Below are 17,078 nucleotides of genomic sequence, written 5' to 3' on the forward strand. Positions count from 1 at the left end.
TTCTTGGCACACTTTGGGTCCATTAGTACCAATTAAGCATGGTGTCAACACCACAGCCTACCTGAGTATTGTTGCTGATCATGCCCATCCCTTTATGACCACAGAGTCTCCATCTTCTGATGGCTACTGTAAAGCATGCTGTAAAGCACGAGTCCTCTCTAACTGGTTTCCTGATCATAAAAATGAGTTCACTGTACTCAAATGGCCTCCACAGCCCCCAGATCTCAATCCAATAGAGCAGCTTTTGGATGTGGTGGAATGGGAGATTGGCATCATGGATGTGCAGCCGACAAAACTGCAGCAACTGTGTGATGCTATCATGTCAATATAGAGCAAAATCTCTGAGGAACATTTCCAGTAGCTTGTTGAACCTATACCACAATGTGTTAAGGCAAAAGGGGGTCCAACCCACTATAAGCAAGGTGTACCTAATAAAGTGGCCAGTGAGTGTACTACATAGCTGTCCTACAGTAAAATACAGTTCAGTAGTAAGTAATAATCCAGTAGTTAGTTTCATAAATTGTGACCTAAAGTGTTACGGCATTATTAGCTTTCTATTGGTAAGCAATAAAGACATTTACGTCACTCCTTAGTTGGAAAATCTCTGGGAGCACATGGTGGGAAATAAGGAAGGAAACATGAAGACTAAATTACTTAATAAAAGACAAATAAATAAGAGGCTACAATGTTGAGCCTTTTTTTAAGCAAGTTTTTTTGGCAAGCTACTGAGTGCTGGGTAAAATCGTAACCTTCCCAATGCTCAGTGTGGTCATTTATACCTCATGGGGCCTGAAGGACAGATCTGGAAATCAGTCGCTCTTTTTTTTCTGCGCTGTGGAAGCCCTGCGGAGACCACATCTGCCCCCAGGGGAGGTTAACATGGAGAAAATACATCCCATAAAAACCGTGAAGTAGCACACATCAAAAGAGCTCAGTGTGGTCAGTCCTCAAAGGCAGAACACATCCACAAATACAGCAAGAGTCTGCCAAAGGAAAGACAGGCTTACTGTTAATGAACCTGGAATATACAGTTGAAGTCAGAATGAATATGTCTCCTGTTAAATTTGACTTCTTTTGTATTTTTTCCCCTAATCTCTGTTTTCTCAGCACATAATAGATTTACTATCTCATTTCTGATTACTGATTTATATTATTTTTGCCATGATTTGATAAAGGAAGACTATTACTAGCATTTACAAATGAGCATTTTTTGGGGGGGGGGGTGAAATGCAAGAAAAATATTAAATTTTATTTTTTAATGTACACAGTTAGCATTGTGTGTTTTCCAATGGTAAGTAATAGTTTGTTTTGTTTTAATTAGTTAATTAATTAGTTTGTTAGTTAATTTGTTTATTTTTGTTTTATTTTAATTCATTTTATTTTGCTTTGTTTCTAATGTATTCAGTTATCCTTATGTGTTTTCAAATTATATTTAATTTGAATGTAATTACATTAATTTATTTTTTATTACTATTTGGTTTATTTTATTTTATTATTTAATATTTAAATTAAGCATTGGGATCTATCTATCTATCTATCTATCTATCTATCTATCTATCTATCTATCTATCTATCTATCTATCTATCTATCTATCTATCTATCTATCTATCTATCTATCTATCTATCTATCATCTATCTATCTATCTATCTATCTATCTATCTATCTATCTATCTATCTATCTATCTATCTATCTATCTATCTATCTATCTATCTATCTACTTATTTATTGATTGATTGATTTATTTGTATTTTTATGTATAAAGTTAGCATTTTGTGTTTTCAAATGATGTTTAATTTAATAGGTAATTTAATGGGTAATACATGCATTTATTTATTTATTTATTTATTTATTTATTTATTTATTTATTTATTTATTTGTTGGTTTGTTTGTTTATTTGTTCGTTTATTTTATTTAGTTTTTAAATATATAAAGTTAGCATTATGGGTTTTTCAATGGTAAGTAATACAGGCAAGTTTTGTTTTATTTTATTTTATTTTTTTGTGTAATTATTTAGAATTTAGAATTTTATTTTATTTTATTTTATTTATTTATTTATTTATTTTATTATATTTTATAAAGTTATCAATATGGGTTTCCAATTTAATTTAATTAATTTTATTTTATTTTATTTTATTTTATTTTATTTTATTTTATTTTATTTTATTTTATTTTAATTTATGTTATTTGTAAATATATAAAGTTAGAATTATGAGGTTTCTATTTGTAAGTAAAACAGGCATTTTTGTTTTAATTTATTTGATTTTAAAACATACAGTAATCCAGTAAGCATTAAGAGAATTTTAAGAAAATTAAGAAAATTTTGAAATTGTGTAATATTTTCTTTAAAACTGTATACAATTGTATTTTATTTGACTTTTTTATGCGAGCGCAAACAGACAGAGGTCAGAGATCTTCTTTGTATTCATCATGATGTTTTTACAAAAAAGTTGCAGTCCGGATGAGTTGTTTTCAGCTTTACTGTAAAACTAGTCTGCAGTTTTGGGATGGTCAGAACTGACAGTATTTACAGAGAATCATTACCCTAATTACCCTAACTTTACCCTAATTACTCTAGTTAAGCCTTAAAAATGTCACTTCAAGCTGAATAGTAGCGTCTTGAAGAATATCTAGTCAAAAATATGTGCTGTCATCATGACAAAGAGAAGAAAAAAGTTATTAGAAATGAGTTATTAAACTATTAGGGTTAAAAATGTGTTCAGGAGAAAATATTCAGGGGTCTAATAATTCTGACTTTACCTGCATGTACATAAGCAAGCACTGAATTCAACATCTGCATTTTGACTTTAATACATTGGAATTAAACGCAAAGGCTGACGCTTGTGTAATGATTGGTGACCCTTTCTTGGCTGAGCTCTGGACAAAAGCAGGCATGTAAAGACATTCATTTCAGCGTCCCGATTCCATCTCTGCTAACAGAGTCTGACAGATGTGCGATTTCTAGGTGTCTGCAATAGTGCTGCATTACAATCAGGTAATTAAAGCTGAGCGCTGTGACAGTCTCGCGACTACTTCACTTCTCATTAGAGACCTTTGCATGGTGCCAGACAGTTAGTCTGACAATGTTTGCACTCTGTAACTTTATTCCTGACATCTGATCTGATTCCCAGCCACTGTACGGACTGTCGGCTCGCTCTAATAGGCCTTGTAACTCTTTTGCAAGAGCCGCTGTGCTTTCTGAAACTCGGGTTAAGTTAGCCAGAGCGGATATTTCGGCTGACAGAATAAAAATTTATGTGTGGTCACACTTTATTTTAAGATGTCCTAGTTAAAGTGTAACTATTCGTTTAACTATTGAGTAATATTAATGAATGACATGTACTTGCAAAATGGTTAAGGTTTAAAGTTTAGAGTTTGATTACTGTAATTATGCATAATTATTTAGAATTACTATAAGTACTTAAAACATGTAACATGGGCATTAAGGAGTGTTGTGGCCTCACAGCAAGAAGGTCACTGTTTCGAGCCTCGGCTGTGTCAGCTGGCGTTTCTGTGTGGAGTTTGCATGTTCTTCCCATATTGGCGTGGGTTTCCGCTATAGGTAAATTGGATAAGCTAAAATGTTCGTGAAGAATGATTGTGAATGGTGCTGTTTTAGTGTTTCCCAGTGATGAGTTGCAGCTGGAAGGGCATCTGCTGCATAAAACATATGCTGGATAAGTTGGTGGTTCGTTCCGCTGTGGCGACCCTGGATTAATAAAGACACTAAGCTAAAAAAATTAATGAAGGAATGAATGAATGAATGCATGAATGAATGAATGAATGAAGGAAGGAAGGAATGCATGCATGCCTGCATGAATGAATGAATGAATGAATGAATGAATGAATGAATGAATGAATGAATGAATGAATGAATGAATGAATGAATGAATAGAACCCTAACCATAACCCCTGATAAATGAATACACTAAGCAAAAATGAAAATGAAAATGAATGAATGAATGAATGAATGAATGAATGAATGAATGAATGAATGAATGAATGAATGAATGAATGAATGAGTAGAACGCTAACCCATGAATAATAAAGACACTAAGCCAAAAAGAGAATGAATGAATGAATGAATGAATGAATGAATGAGTAGAACGCTAACCCATCATTAATAAAGACACTAAGCCAAAAATAATGAATGAATGAATGAATGAATGAATGAATGAATGAATGAATGAATGAATGAATGAATGAATGAATAGAACAGAACCCTAACCATAACCCCTGATAAATAAATACACTAAGCCAAAAAGAAAATTAATGAATGAGTAGAACCCTAACCCATGATTAATAAAGACACTAAGCCAAAAATAGAATGAATGAATGAATGAATGAATGAATGAATAAGTATAATCCGTACCCCTAATTAATTAAGGCACTAAGCCAAAATAAATGAATGAATGAATGAATGAATGAATGAATGAATGAATGAATGAATGAATGAATGAATGAATGAGTATAATCCTAACCCCTGATTAATAAAGGCACTAAGCCAAAATGAATGAATGAATGAATGAATGAATGAATGAATGAATGAATGAATGAATAAGTATAATCCTAACCCCTGATTATTAAAGGCACTAAGCCAAAATGAATGAATGAATGAATGAATGAATAAGTAAAATCCTTACCCCTAATTAATAAAGGCACTAAGCCAAAATGAATGAATGAATGAATGAATGAATGAATGAATGAATGAATGAATGAATGAATGAGTAGAACGCTAACCCATGAATAATAAAGACACTAAGCCAAAAAGAGAATGAATGAATGAATGAATGAATGAGTAGAACGCATATATAAGTATAATCCTAACCCCTGATTAATAAAGGCACTAAGCCAAAATGAATGAATGAATGAATGAATGAATGAATGAATGAATGAATGAATGAGTAGAACGCTAACCCATGAATAATAAAGACACTAAGCCAAAAAGAGAATGAATGAATGAATGAATGAGTAGAACGCATATATAAGTATAATCCTAACCCCTGATTAATAAAGGCACGAAGCCAAAATGAATGAATGAATGAATGAATGAATGAATGAATGAATGAATGAATGAATGAATGAATGAATGAATGAATGAATGAACTTTTTCTGATTTGGATTTGTCTGTGAAAGGTCAACAAAGTCTGTAAAACTCTTGAAAGACATTATATTGCTATAAACAGGCTTTAAGCCAATGAGCCTGTCTCTGGGTTGTACTGTAGAAACATCAGTGCTTGTCTGATCATATTTCAAAGCGACAGATTCCCTTCTCCATCACCTTGTCACAGTCATTCTCATTAACAGCAAACTTCTGCTTGTTGTCCCGTTGCAGTCTGCCTTGAAGCAGCAGTGCTAGATTTATTTATAACTTTATGAAACCATGCTGCGGAAACCATGTTAGTGCTGACTCGCAAGTTAACATCTACCTCTAGGGAACATCAGGTACTCAGTATAAACAAATATTTGTTTTATTATAAAGCATATGCAAATTAGGAATTAAAAGGGAGCAGAAGGAGAAGTGCAGCACACCATTCATCAATGTCATTTCTGATTTTTGTCGTAGTATTATTTAAGACAAAGCAACGCCGGCCACTTTATTAGGTACACCTATCCAACTGCTAATTAACGCAAATTTCTTATCAGCCAATCATCTGGCAGCAGCTCAATGCATTTAAGCACGTCTACATGTAAATGGCATGCAAGAGAAAACGCAGCTCTGTATTTGACATTTTTTCATTTTGCACAGCACCCTCTAGTGGATTTGTTAGCAAAAACTGCAAGCAGGCGTAGATGAAGCGTCTTATTTGACAGTTCGTAAAAACATAGCCCTGGGCACATATTTCCAATGAGTCTGGGTTCTAATGAAAACATGTTGAAATAAAAAGTTAAGTTAAACTGTGGAGTTTTACCATTTTTTTATCTATTCAGCCATTCTCTGTGTCTAACAAGAAAAGTTTTAGTTTAGCTTAGCATAAATCATTGAATCGGATGAGACCATTAGCATCTTACTCAAAAATGTTTTTAAAAAGTTATAATAATATTCCTTAAGCTATTGTAGAGAATGAATTTCATAGCGCAGTGCTTTCCAAGTCCTGTCTGAAAGCCTTTTCACAGGGTGCAGTGATAGCATCTGTTTTTTTTTCAGCTCATATTTTCCAATTTTCACTTTCCAATTAAAACCGAAAATGTTTGATTCTTTTCTCTTGTAATAATTTGGTGCATTCCTACTTTACGTCGTTGTTTGGGAAACGCACCCCTGGTCGGTCTCTCTTCTGTCATCTAACCAGACACTATTAAAGATCCCAAAGTCGAGGCTGAAATGCAGGGGTGACCGGGTTTTCGCAGTAGCTGGTCCTGCCTTGTGGAATGCTCTGCCCCTCTGTGTTAGGTCTATATCATCTCTGTCTGTTTTTAAATGTAAGTTAAAAACTTACCTTATTGATTTGGCATTTTATCAGTGAGAATTGTTTGTTTTAGCTATAATTTTATACTTTTTCTTTGTGATTTGTATTGTGCAGCACATTTATCAACCTTTGGTTGTGTATAATAGTGCTATGTAAATAAAATGTACTTTTCTCTAATAATAATTTAGCGCATTCCCTCTTTATACAACAGTGGCTTTTACACAGTATTAACTGTAATTACTTTACAGCTTAGTAATTCACTATTCACACACACACCAGAAATCCACCAAATATTGGTAAATCTACTACTTTACATTCTGGAAAGGTGTCAGAATTAATGTTACAGCATTTTTACTTTAATATTATCCTAATGAAAGTTCTCCATGTACACAAGTTGTATGTTTCCAATGAGCCTAGGTTCTGATGAGGATATGTTAACATGTATGTTAACAAAATTTCAGTCTGAAACACTCTTTTAAAAGGACTGTTAAGCAGTATGGCAATATTTTGAATGTAAAAAAAGTCCTCAACAACATTTAAGAAGTCTTTAATTATTGTAATGTGTTAATTTTGGATTAATTGCAGTTATTTTGGTCAGTACGTGGATGGGAGACCACATGGGAATGCTAGGATGCTGCTGTAGGAGTTGTTAGTGAGTCCAGCAGGGGGCGCTCAACCTGCGGCCTGTGTGGGTCCTAATGCCCCAGTATATTGATGGGGACTCTATACTGCTTAGTGAGTGTGCCTTTCGGATAAGTCGTTTAACAGAGGTCTTGTGTCTCTGTGACTTCCATATTTCCTATGAACTTGAATTCTAATGGGAATATGTTCACATGTAATTGCAATGTAACTCATAGTCAACAAAATGTGTAAAGCAGAGCATCAAAAATAAGGGATATCAATAAAGCACCTCCAGCTCAGCATTTTAAAGAGACGTCCAGGCTGAACACTCCTTCAAAAGGGCTGTTAAGCAGTATGGCAATATCTTGAATTCATTAACATTTAAGGCTGTAAAAAATGTCTTAAACAGCATTTAAGAAGTCTTTAAGTATATTAATCATTTGTAGAGGTGTTAATTTTGGAGATGGAAAGACAGAAGATGATTAAATTAGCCTTAACTCCGAGAATGTGCTGGAGTGCAGAGACTGAGTGTTTTTTCTCTCTCTCTCTCTCTTGGTAATCGCTCCGCTCCAGCTCCAATCCCGCTTTTGCTGATAAGCAGCTCTACATTGCAGGGGCCTTGTCGAATGTGTGTCCCAGCCTGTCATAGTGACGAAAAACAACACTACACGCGATGCATTTTCAGATTGCATAGGCTTATTAAATGTTATTTATTTGGTTTGTTGAAGTATTCAACACATTTCTAAGCATAATGGGTAATAAATAATTTTTAAAAACTGATTTTTTTCTCTTTGCCATGATGACAGTACATAATATTTGACTAGATATTTTTGAAGATGTGAAAAATTAAAGTGACATTTAAAGGCTTAACTTGGTTAATTGGGTTAAAGATAGGGCAATTAGGCAAGTCATTGTATAACAGTGGTTTGTTTTGTACAGAATAGTAGAAAAATATTGTAATAATATTGACATATTTTTAACTGCTTTTATTCTAGCTGAAATAAAACAAATAAAACTTTCTCCAGAAGAAAAAAAATATTATAGAAAATACTGTGAAAATTTTCTGAATCTATTAAACATCATTTGGGAAATATTTGAAAAATAAAATGTAATAATAATATTTTTGACTTCAACTATGAATATATAGAGGGTTTGATATCTTCTTCTTTCACCAGCCACTGTGGCTATTAGTTTTCCATTTTCACTGGCCATGATTTTGTCAGTAAAAAGTATTTTATATGCATAAATTTTACATGCTAAAATTACTTGATTTAAATTTTGTATTATGTCCACATGCCTCCTCTGTCACTTAAGTTTTCTGTGTGTTCATTGAGCTTGAGCAAATGGGTTGTGCTTTCATAGTGTCTTGTTGTAATTAGTTTTATTCTACATGACTTTTCAGGGCTCAACACTAAGGATGTAAACTAACTAACTAACTAAATACAAACTAATTATTTCCTTGGCACAACTTTTAAATAAAGTGTCAACACGAGCAAAATTTAACTAATTATTCAACAAAAATGTTCTTAAAATCAATTGGCATTAAAAAAAAAAAAAAAAAAAATATATATATATATATATATATATATATATATATATATATATATATATATATATATATATATATATATATATATATATATATATATATATATATATATTCTCATGTATCTAAAACTATACACAGTAGTCTGTCCAGGCTAAAGGTCCCAGGTCACCTGTTAACTATAAATAAATGGAGTTGATATCCTATTAAAGCAATGTCATTGTAAAGGATGACAATTAAATCACCAAAATAACTGTAAGCAAAATAAAGCCGGTGAAAAACATACCGGGTGCAATAATAAAATGATAATCGCGCGCACACGGTTAACCTTAGCCTTATTAATAATCTGTTCAAAGAATGGTTAAAGCGAAAGCGGCAACCTCTGCTGCTTACAAAAAATCTTAAGCTCTTGAAAGTAGCAGGACTGTAGGTGCAACGAGCAGCAAATTTTCCAGTCTATTTTAAAGAGAAGCGATTAGCAACGAGTAGCAGTGTGCTATGGCTGTTTATCAGCACTGGTGTGAGCGTGCATTGATTTCCCACCAGAATGCTGTTGTGTTTGCGATAAGGAGGGACGAGGCTGAATTCAGCTTCTTATTTGCAGCTTCTTATTGACTCTATCCGGTCCACCTTAAAAACCCAGAGGCTTCCGTTTTTCAGCTTTTATTCGCGCTCAAGAGAACACACTGAGCAAGGGCTTATAAGACAAGGGCTTATTAGACAAATGTCAACAGTCTTTGGCCGTCGACGAGCTCTCAGAAATAGGCACCATTTTTACAAATAAACTGCATAGTTGCAATCTAAACAACTACATTCTCCATAATACATTTTGTTGTCTGACAACAGTAATATTTGTCAAACTGAAGTGTCTCTGCTTGTTGCGTGCTGTATGTGGGCGGAGTAATACACAGAAGTGAATGGTGAAGAGGCCTTTGTGTGTTGTTACTGAAAAATATAGCATCACTGTCAGCCAATCAGATTCAAGAACCTGACAGAACTGTTGTATATATATATATATATATATATATATATATATATATATATATATATATATATATATATATATATATATATATATATGTATATTTGTAGATATCATCTGTTGTCAGCTTTCACTTGGTTTCTTACTTCTCATGATGCGCGGCCTACTTCATTTTTTTTGGGGGGGGGGATCGAAGTGCTCGCAGAATTTTAATCTGAAAACAACTTGAGCTTGAAGTCTGGAGCTCGCTAAATAAATGATGTACAGAGACGTGCACTTGAGGAGCAAACACGTTTCAGTGCTGCAATCTCAACCCGGATCCTGTCATTCACTGAGCATCAGTCAGTATGATCTCCTGCCATCGTGGAAAACCTTCTGCTGAAAAACTCCAAGGCACTTGTAATGAGTGGCTTTATCTGACTTGTTTTCCGCCTTTTGTGCTGGAGCATCTTGACATTTCTGATTGACTGGGCAACATGGATTTCCGTCTGTGGCCTTCGGAATATCTTTCCGGCAAATTGGGTGCTGTGAGGCGTGACAAAAACCTCAAAGTTCTCGGGTTGTGATGCAAAAAACATAAGAGACGCGCTGTAGTTGTTTGCAGTTGTATATTCTGTTGCAATATTCAGGTACTGTTCCTGCTCAATGATTAATGTGGTGCTTTACAGGAACACTTCACCTTTGTTTTTTGGAATTTTACAGCTCCATTAGAGTTAAACAGTTGAGTTTCACTATCTGTTTAATCTATTCAGCCAATCTCTGGATCTAGTGGGAGCCCTTGTAGCATAGCTTAGCATAAATTATTAAATCGCATTAGACCATTAGCAACGTAATTATTATTTTTTTAAAGTTTAAAAAAAAAAATATATATATATATATATATATATATATATATATATATATATATATATATATATATATATATATATATATATATATATATATATATATATATTTAAGCCATTAAAATGAATGAGTTTCATAGCGCAGTGCTCTCCACATCCAGTGTGCAAGCTGCCTCGTAGGACACATTGGCGATATCTGTTTTTTCAGCTCATATTTTCTGCCATTTTTTCACTTTCAAATGAAAACAGAGAATGTTCCATAACTCTCTCTAATAATATTTAATGTGCTGCTTTACTGGAACAAACCGCTTTATTTGGATTTTACAGCTCCCCTAGAGGTAAACTGTTGAGTTGAGCCAATTTCAGGCTCTAAAGGGAACACTTTTAGCTTAGCTTAGCATAGACCATTGAATTGTGTTAAACTATTAGCATCTTGCTAAAAAACATGTTAAAAAGTTTTAATAACTTTCCTCAAGCCATTGAAATGAACGATTTTCATAGCACAGTGCTTTCCTCATCCAGACTGCAAGCCGCTTCACAGGACACATTGACAATGTCTGCTTTTTCAGCTCATGTTTTTGTCCATTTCTTTTTGTGTGAAAACCAAATAAGATTTTTGATCATTTTCTCTAATAATATTTAATGTGGTGCATGCTTTACGAGAACATGCAATGTCTTTATTGGAGTTTTACAGCTCCCCTAGAGTTAAACAGTTGAGTAATTTAACCAACTCAGCCAATTTCAACGTCTAGTGGGAGCACTTTTAGCTTTGCTTAGCATATTATTATTGTAGTAAACCATTAGCATCTTCCTTTAAAATTTTTTTTAAAAAGTTGTAATAATTTTCTTTAAGTTGTTTAAAAAAGATTGAGTTTACATTGATGATATTTTTCAGCTCATATTTTCTGCCATTTTTCTATTTCGGTTGAAAACCAAAAGATTTAGACACTTTTTTCTAACAATATTTCATGTGGTGCTTTACAGGAACACTTTACTTTTCTTATTTTACAGCTCTTCTACAGTTAAACAGTTGAGTTTATTCAGCCAATTCAGCCAATTTCAGGATCTAGTGTAACTTTTAGCTTAGCATAGAATCATTGAATTGTATTAGACCATTAGCATCTTACTCAAAACAAAATGTTAAAAAAGTTTTAATAATTTTCCTCAAGCCATGAATAAAATGAATGAGTTTCATAGCGCAGTGCTTTCCGCATCCAGTCTGGAAGCCGCATCACAGGACACATTGACAATATCAGATTCTTTCAGCTCATATTTTCATACATTTTTCTTTTTTGTATGAAAACCAAAAAAAGATTTTCCATAATTTTCTCTAATAATATTTATTGTGGTGCTTTACAGGAACACGCCATGTCTTTATTGGAATTATTGAAATTGTACAGCTTCCCTAGAGTTAAACATTTGAATGTGTTCAGCCAATCCTTCCAATTTCAGGTTGTTGTGGGTGCACTTTTTGCTTAGCATAAATCTTTGAATCATATTAGACATCTTATTTGCATCTTTCTAAAAAACAATGTTAATAAGTTTGAGTTTCATAGCGCAGAGCTTTCCCCATCCAGTCCGGAAGCTGCTTCACAGGACACATTGGCGATATCTTTTTTTTTTTTTTTTTTAGCTCATATTTTTGCCCGTTTTTAACTTTCCGATCAAATCAGAAAATATCCGAACATTTTCTGTACTAATAATTTGGTGTTTTCCTACTGTATAGTCCCTTTCGTACAGTATTATTAATAAATAACTGTAATGTCTTGATAAATTCAATCATTTCCACTCATCGGCATTACATTTATTGTTGGAAATGTTACAACTTCACATCTCGTAAAATTGACATAACAAACTTTACGGTATTTTTACTGTAATATTTTTTTTATGGAAATTTACCTTGTACATCCTTTTATGGAAAGGTGTGTGTGGTATTTATATAATTTGTGTGTTCTTTTTTAAGAATGTTTCTTTTCCCACAATTTTCATTCTTGCCTCATCTGATGACTTATTAAAAGCAAACATAAGCAGATAAGATTTCTTTTGATGTTTGTTCCCATAGAGAACCTGCAGAGGATTGCATCATCAATAATGGATGTTTTAAAACATGAGCGATATTCATCACTAGAAAAGATGCTATGGATTTTAGACGGTTTCTACTTCCAACTAAGCAAAGGTTCACCGAGGACAGTGTCCCCTGTGCCATGTTGGCAATATGGTCAGAGAGATAACTCTTGGAAAAAAAAAGAAGAAAAAAGCTTGTTTCTTCCCTCCAGCGACAGCTGTGAAAACGCAATCATTCGAGTTTGAACTTTTGAAGGAGCCTTAAGGATCTCACACCGACAAGGCTGCATCGCTCCTTAAAGTGCAATGAATTATTGAAGTGTGCAACTGAAAAGCATCTCAACCAATCAAGCCAAGCCAAACAGGACAATCTGTTAAATGTGAAGTCGTTGCGAAAGTCAGAATCTGTTTCCCCCCGCTCTTGAGTCATTTGCTGAGACTGGAGAAGAGCTTCACACAGGCTTTTTCACTAAGAGGACATTAGATAGAGCAATGGGGAAACTTGGGGGGTGAAGTGAAGTTTTAAAAGGGCTGTCAGACAGAGTCTTGACTCTTTTTTCTTTCTCCTTTAGGAGTACACGATTGATGTGTTCTTCCGGCAGAGCTGGCGGGACGAGAGGTTGAAGTTTGACGGGCCCATGCAGGTCCTTCCACTTAACAACTTGCTCGCAAGCAAGATCTGGACCCCGGATACCTTCTTCCACAACGGGAAGAAGTCAGTAGCCCACAACATGACTACACCCAATAAACTTCTGCGACTGGTAGACAATGGGACTCTACTCTACACTATGAGGTATGGCTTCAGCGCTTGGGGGTCTTTTAAATTGAATCAAATGCTTTATTGCCGTTGCACATTTGTGAAGCGAGATACAAAACATGCAACTCACTGTTGTCAGAAGCATTCAAAATACATACAGTGCTCAACTTAAATAAGTACACCCTACACAAATCTCTGATTTAAATGAATATTTTCTATAGGAAGCTAAACTATATTATGTTTGTGCGTATGCATTAGATTAGTCAGTACTGAAGCTAAATCTGGAGCTAATCTAACTAAATAACTTATAATAGCGTTCCAAAATTAGTACACACAATTGTATACAGTTAAAGTAAAAATTATTAGCCCCCTTTGATTTTTTCTTTCTTTTTAAAATAGTTCCCAAATGATGTTTAACAGAGCAATGAAATTTTCACAGTATGTCTGATAATATTTTTTCTTGTGCAGAAGGTCTTTTTCGTTTTATTTCGGCTAGAATAAAAGCAGTTTTTATTTTTTTAAACACCATTTTAGGGACAAAATTATTAGCCTCTTTTAGCTATATTTTAATCTCAATATTTTATTAGAAAATTAGAAATGTGTTAAAAAAAACTTCGCTCTGTTAAACAGAAATTGGGGAAAAATAAACAAGCGGTCTAATAATTCAGGGGGGCTAACAATTCTGACTTCAACTGTATGGGGAAAATATAAATTATAAATAAATAAATAAATAAATAAATAAATAAATAAATAAATAAATAAATAAATAAATAAATAAATAAATAAATAAATAAATAAATAAATTCAAGAGAAGCAAAAAATGTGTACAATTTTGTTGAAAAATTTGTAGTTTGTAATGTTTTCTCAATATTTAATTTAAATTTAAATGTATTATTGTTCTATCGCTAAAGATGTTTGGTTCCTAAAATATTATTTTAATAAAGATATCTGTTTAATAAATCTGTTTTATTCAAATACACCAAAATATATGACCTATATTCTCAGAGAAATGGATAAAAATAATTGTTTTCAAAATGGGGTGTACTCAATTATGTTGAGCTTTGCATCCAAACAATTATCGCAGTATCCATCTGTACATGTATAAGTATGTAAATTGCACAGTTTATCATAATAAAGTCCTTTTACTTTGGAAATGGAAGTATACACACACACATTTTAAAAAAACACAAGATTAGTAAACCAATCGAGAGGTGTCATTTTACAAGCGTTTAGCTTTATTGTAAGCTCCTGGAACAAGTATTCTACATAGAAATGCTGGCACATTATTTAAGTTGTTTTCCCAATGAACACGTGCGGTGATGTGCAGGTTATTTTGAACTTTGATGCGCTCCTCTGCTCTTGTGCTTTGGTCAGTGCAAAAAGGAACTGCAGTTGCGGGGCTCAAGCCACTGAAAAATGAATGGGTTTCATAGCGCAGAGCTTTCCGCATCCAGTCTGAAACATTTTCAGACAGCGGCCACTTTACATTTTACAATGACTATGGCTGCATCCGAAAACGCAGACTTCAGTATTTGATAATATTGCAAAAACAGTATCAAAGCTGAGTGGTATGTCCGAATATATGTGTGTGTGTGTGTGTGTGTGTGTGTGTGTGTGTGTGTGTGTGTGTGTGTGTGTGTGTGTGTGTGTGTGTGTGTGTGTGTGTGTGTGTGTATATATATATATATATATAAATATATATATATATATATATACATATATATATATATATATATATATATATATATATATATATATATATATATATATATATATATATATATATATATATATATATATATATAACAGTTCTGTCTGGTTCTTGAATCTGATTGGCTGATAGCTGTGCAATATTTAGCCAGTAACATCACACAAAGGCCTCTTCACCCTTTACCTTTGTGTGTTACTCCGCCCACATAGAAGCAGAGCACGCTCTACAGTTTAACAAATATTCCTGCTGTTGGACAACATAATGTGCTTTTAAGGCTATTTTAGTAGAGAATGTAGCTGTTTACATTGCAACTATGCAGTTTATTTATAACGATAGTGCCTATTTTAAATATTTATAATTTCTGAGAGATAGCATGTCGGCGTTTATTAGTCAAAGACGGTTGATGTTGTCTCTCCATAATATGGTGACAGGACCGCATAATAAGTCCTTGCTTAGAAGATTAAAACTGTTATGTTTTCTTGAGCGAGAATAAGAAGCTGAAAAACGTAAGCGTCGTGATATTTTAAGGTGGACCGGATAGCGTCAGTAAGAAGCTGCGAATAATAAGCTGGATTCAGCCTCGTCCCTCCTTATCGCAAACACAACAGCAGTCTGGTAGTGATTGCGCTGCTTTTTTCGGGGTTAATTATTGTGATATTTTAACGTTCGCTTAATGTTTGATTCGCATTGTGTATAAATGTCATGTCCCCATTAAGAAGACTTCTTCTGTGGTTGCTTTAGCTTTGAGATGTAAGCACGCATGTATGGGAGCTCAGTTCAGTTCTGGCGAGTTCTGAGGAGAAGTGTGTGATGGTCGTTCTACCTCTGTATCATTCTTTTATTTCAATAATGTAACATTTTATTTTGCGACGAATGTTTGAGTGTCTTTTCCTTTTGCCTACTCATTGTCGTTGACTGGCATGTACAGTAGAAGTCATAATTATTAGCCCCCCTTTGATTTTTTCTTTCTTTTTCAAATAATTCCCAAATGATGTTTAACAGAGCAAGGAAATTTTCACAGTATGTCTGATAATATTTTTTCTTCTAAAGAAAGTCTTGTTTGTTTTATTTCAGCTTGAATAAAAGCAGTTTTTAATTTTTTAAACACCATTTTAAGGTCAAAATTATTAGACCCTTTAAGCTATATATATTTTTTTCGATAGTCTACAGAACAAACCATCGTTATACAATAACTTGCGTAGTTACCCTAACCTACCAAGTTAACCTAATTAACCTAGTTAAGCCTTTAAATATCACTTTAAGCTCTAGATGTCTTAAAAAATATCTAGTGTAATATTATTTACTGTCATCATGACAAAGATAAAATAAATCAGTTATTAGAAATGAGTTATTAAAACTATTATGTTTAGAAATGTGTTGAACAAATCTTCTTTCCATTAAACAGAAATTGGGGAAAAAATAAACAGGGCGCATAAAACATATGCTGGAATAGTTGGCGGTTCATTCCCTGTGGTGACTCCTGCATAAATTTGGGACTAAGCTGAAGGAGAATGAATGAATATACAGTCAAGCACATATTATTCATACCCCTGGTGTATGAATAATTTCAGACTTGACTGTATGTATGGAAATGATGTAGGAGTACTGCAGTATGATATGAGAGTATTACAGTGTATGCCATGGGTGGCACGTTGCAGTTTTCGGGTTCGGTGTGAAAACCGATGCTTTGGGGGGGGAATGAATTCAGGTGGACAGCAGGATGTCAAACAGAATACAAATCCAGCTTGACTTCTCCAGCCTTTTCAGATGAGCTGGAAGAGGCAGACTAATGCCTTCTTATCAATGGAGGACCCCGGAAGGATGGGCCATTGGGGACTTGGCCCAGCCTGTGACCCAAACGCCCCAAATGCTTGATGAATGAGTTCAAGAATTGAATTGCGACTAGCTTGGCCAGGAGCTGTCCAGAGCAATGTGTTTAGCTGCCAGAGACAGAGGAGGCCAATTCCTGCACAGACTCCATGAGAGAGAGAGAGAGAGAGAGAGAGAGAGAGAGAGAGAAAGAGAGAGCTCATCTGTATCTCTCAGCTAAATGGGTTGTATCTCTGCAAAACTTTAACCTCATACCAAATGTTATAAAAGGCCATCAATCTACAGGGAGAAGCTACTACATCATCATATTACCAC

The 17,078-nt window shown here is 33.9% G+C and overlaps 1 protein-coding gene across 4 annotated transcripts in view; it reads left to right on the plus strand.

The window, feature by feature from the left end:
• Positions 1–17,078, plus strand: part of gabra3 (gamma-aminobutyric acid type A receptor subunit alpha3) — a 315,734-nt gene that overhangs the window by 169,484 nt on the left and 129,172 nt on the right. For all 4 annotated transcript variants that reach the window (XM_073935538.1, XM_073935539.1, XM_073935540.1 and 1 more), the window contains exon 5: positions 13,038–13,258. In XM_073935538.1, the coding sequence (XP_073791639.1) occupies positions 13,038–13,258 (221 nt within the window). The remainder of the gene's footprint in view (positions 1–13,037; positions 13,259–17,078) is intronic.

Source organism: Danio rerio, chromosome 21, assembly GCF_049306965.1.
Source record: "Danio rerio strain Tuebingen ecotype United States chromosome 21, GRCz12tu, whole genome shotgun sequence".
NCBI classification, from domain to species: domain Eukaryota; kingdom Metazoa; phylum Chordata; class Actinopteri; order Cypriniformes; family Danionidae; genus Danio; species Danio rerio.